Here is a 4,186-nt window from a genome sequence, read left to right on the forward strand (position 1 = left end):
TATGTAAGCAAAGCAGCTTGATATAAGCTCGCCTTCCTTTTCTTAGCAAGAAGAGACCACTTACGCCATGAAACAAAGAAAACTGTCGCGATACTCTGAACAAAGTCACAGTAATAGGAAAGAGAAAGCAAAATACATTCTAAGGAAGATTCATTCAAGCTAAGCATCACTTTTTATTCCAACCAAAGAGAGACTCTAGTGGTGGAGGAACAGTCAGGCCATCGGATCAGGCTGACAGTGCCCCCTCACTGCAAGACTGACAATTTGCTCTCAGTGGCAAACGCCCTATGACAGCACATGTGGGTAACAAGCAGAGAACAATTTCAGGCTCCTCTGTCACTGGACAGAACTTCAGGCAGAGCTTTTGCACGTTAATGGTCACCCGTTACTCTGCAGGTACCTATCCAGGAACTGGGAATAGCAGTCTAGAGAACAGAAGTAGGAGAGGATGGGTGCTTCCGTACCTCCCATGTTATCCACAAGAACCACAGTGTGAGCTACGTGATGGAGATTCATGGTCACGGTGATCTGAATGAAGCTGCTCAGACAGGCACTTCCACACTGGCATGTTTTAGCCACTTCCAGATCTTCACAGAGGTGAGAAGGAAGGAGATGACAACCATAAGGGATTCTGTTGAATAAGAGGAGCAAGTATGATTTCACTACAAAATTAACCAATGTCACTCAAGTGACATGCCATATGCACCAGTTGGAAAAAACACCTTTCCGAGATCATAGACAAGGCAAGTCTGAAATTTTGTCACTTGCAATATTGGACTGGTTAGAAATTAACCACCACTTTCCAAGACAGTCACTGAAAACACGCAACCATGTTACTGACCCCTAAGTACCAAGGGCCTGAACTCCAGGAGACACTGCAACAAGAACCAGGGAGTTCACACAAATCGTAACAGCCTGTATCACAGTGATAGAGAATTAAAAAGATTAAGAATAATGAGACAACTGGCCACATATCTGCTCTTCCCTCACACTAGCCAGGAAGACCACTGACAAGCATCTACAATTTACTCCTCACTCTCTAACATGAAGAGGTGGTGGTAGTGTAAACACACTGTATTCAGAGGAAACACGAGATAACATGAGCCTTTTTACAGTAGTACTACACTGCAGACAATAAATTAAGATTCTCTTGATACACTGCTTTTTTCATCCATCATGTCAATAATGACATTCAGCGACAGGAACAAGAATTGCTTCTATTTAAATTCGCAGTGGAGTGGCATCGTGTTTGGGGTACAAAATAATTTCCCTGAAGTACTTTGTCAAATTAACTTCAAAGTGTGGGCATTGCCAGTGCCCAGCTGTCACTCAGGACTCAGAATAGGTCTCACTGACTCACATCCTGACTACACCTACATATTCCCAATTCTTTCTACATACCATAATTCACATAGCTAAGACTCCTGTGTTTTTTTTTTTTTTTTTCTCACCACCTCAATTTCAGGACATCCTTTTTTCCAGTCAGAACAAGCATAATCACAGCTCCAGTACTTGCCCAAGAATGCCACTATGAAGACTGATTTCCAAACATTTGCTTTTGCATCTTCCCTCCTTCTGTCTTCTTCCTTTCTCAAGGTTTTTACAGCTCATCATCACTCCTGTTTCCCATTCTTTGTTAATTCTGACCTCCAGTGAATGTCAGACAGAATGTCTGTTGCCCAGTTGTTGGACGACTTCTTTTCCGTTTAAGATAATTGGGACCACTCTGACCAATGCTGTCTCCTAATAATCACAGACCCATGGGTAAGGGGGCTGTTTCCAACACCCCTTCACTCACGGAGACTCCTGGAGCAGAAAGCCCTTTTTGTCCCGTGTGATGCTGTTTTTTTGAACGTCCTGCGTGGTGGCCAGGGGCTGGGTTAATGACTAGGTATCCTTAGGTACTCTGGTAATGTAACTGAGCACCAAAAACTGACTGTTGTTGAGGGATTAGAAAAAAAACAACCCATGCCTTAATAGTATTTGTATCAAACACACTACAATTTATATGAAGTTGGGAGGGGAGATGTGGAGTTTGACTATTCTAATAAAATCAGCAAGGTCAGAAGTGTGTAAGATTTGAACCAGAACATTTGGTCGCTCGGCTTGTTTCCAGGGTGTGCCCTGCATGCCTGTGGACACCTTTAGCACAGACTCCTGAGCAATTAACCCAAGTTTATGGGGCACTCCCCACCCCCAAGGCAGGAATGGGCACAGAATGTAGATTAAGAACACTTCAAGCCTGTTTCTCACCCTTTCTGCACCCGTGACTCTTTTCCATCTTACTGCTCCCTTTCCACCCAGAACAGGGTGGGAGTAGCAGCAGCTGGTACCAGAAGGATCACAGGCAGTGGCCTGCAGGCAGAGCCATGTAAGCGGTGTCAGGGAAGGGGAGAAAACTGATAGCAAACAAACAGCAGCCTGACAAGGTCGAGGTTAACTTGGTGAAATAGTAATTTTAAAATTACCTCAGAACTGGGCTTCTCTGCATAAGACAGAACAACTTCACTCCAACACCAAACGAAATTAATAGCTCAAGGAAAACCTAAGGTAGGGAGAAGCCTGCAGTAGGCAACGCCAACTCCAATGTGACAGTCACCCTCTTGAGAAGCTGTCTTGTGGTGTCTTCTAACACTGCTCAGCTTGTGTAAGGTCCCATCTAAAGCAGAGGCAGACCGATCCATGTCTGTAAGTAGGGGCTGTATGGTGGAAGGTAACCTTTGGCCAACACACTATTCTCACACAGGAAGGGATAGCAACAGGCTGGCGGGTATTACAGTTTTAGCACACTTGAATGTGAGCACAAGGTGAAGGGCAACCACGTTGGAAAACAATTTCCAAGCTAGAGCCCAACACAAAATACGATCCGTGCCACAAAATCCACTGTAATGTAAGCTTCTCAATAGAAAATGCCAGAAGTGGTTCAGGGTTGTAAAACTGAGTCTCTTCTCCCATGGTTGGGAAGAATATTCTGTTACGGTGCCCCCATTTTGTGGATAAAAACATTTAAATCTATAGCTTTCCCTAAATGCTTCCCAGTCATCAATTTGCTATAGGAACCTGTGTTATCCTCTACAACACAGGGATGATTTAACAAGTGGAATTCAAAGCAATTTTAACCTTATGATTTTTCATAGGTGAAGAGTAATAGCCACTGACAGGAAAAAAAACCATCACGAAAGTTTAGAGTTAACAGGTTTGAAGCTGAGTAGGTGCAATGGAGGTACACCCATCATGCTACTCTTACCTGTAATTTACAGTTGCTCTTGCAGCACACTCTAATAAAGTCAATGGTATTTTCAGTTTTATGTTGGGAACAAGCGGATTAGGCTGTTCAAAAGGATTTCCAAACAGATCCAAGTTCTCAAGACAGAGTTTCCTAAAATCACTGGGCAGGAAAGGAAGTTTGTTTCGGGCTGCTGACAGAAAGCGTAGATGATCTAACTGGCCAATCTTGAATGGCAACCTAATCAACTCATTGTCATCAAGCTTTAAATTAACAAGTTCTCGCAGCTGGCAAAACTGAATTGGAAGGGCTTTAATTTTGTTTTGGCTGAGGTCCAAGAACTGAAGAGACTTCTGAAGGGTGGAGTTGCATAGAGCCCCACTGAACGACTCTAGGTGATTGTCGTGCAAATTAAGCTCCTGAAGACAAATCAGGTCACCAATAGTAGCTGGCAGCTGCTTAATATGATTGTGACTTAGGTCCAGTTTTCGGAGTTTCTTCAAACAAAGCACACGCATGTCGATCCGAGCAAGTTTGCAGTACGAGGCTTGGAGATGTTCGAGGGAGTAAGGAAAGTTTTTGGTGAGAGGATAGTCCCTTCGTGAAGTTATGATCATTTTTGTCTTGGGTTTTTCAACTTCTGAGGTCTTTGCTGGTACCAAAGCTGAGAGCGGGAGAGCTCCTATGTCAGTCCCTTGGTGAGCCAGTCTCACAGCTGAAAGGAAATTCTTTAAATTGCTGGCATTTGCCTACAAGAAAACACAAATGTGGAATTAAAAGTTCATTATTCTTGTGCTTGCTTGTACTAACACTTTCCGAACCATTTTGTACATGTATCAGGAGCTACTAACTCGTCAGGGCAATGAAATGGGAAAGGGAAACAACTCAGGCTCCTTAGGTTGACGTGCTGTTTACAGTATTTAAGAACGAATTGCAGAGGGATCTGGACAGGCTGGATCA

At 43.6% G+C, this 4,186-nt stretch overlaps 1 protein-coding gene across 1 annotated transcript; it reads right to left on the minus strand.

Annotated features, from left to right (window-relative positions):
- Positions 1-378: 378 nt before the first annotated feature.
- Positions 379-3,975, minus strand: LRR1 (leucine rich repeat protein 1; the record flags this gene model as incomplete). Its single annotated transcript, XM_010288857.1, has 2 exons — positions 379-631; positions 3,248-3,975. Coding segments are annotated over 2 exons (981 nt in total), but the record flags the coding sequence as incomplete, so codon positions are not given.
- Positions 3,976-4,186: the final 211 nt, after the last annotated feature.

This window comes from Phaethon lepturus, unplaced genomic scaffold (assembly GCF_000687285.1).
Source record: "Phaethon lepturus isolate BGI_N335 unplaced genomic scaffold, ASM68728v1 Scaffold52216, whole genome shotgun sequence".
Lineage (NCBI taxonomy): Eukaryota > Metazoa > Chordata > Aves > Phaethontiformes > Phaethontidae > Phaethon > Phaethon lepturus.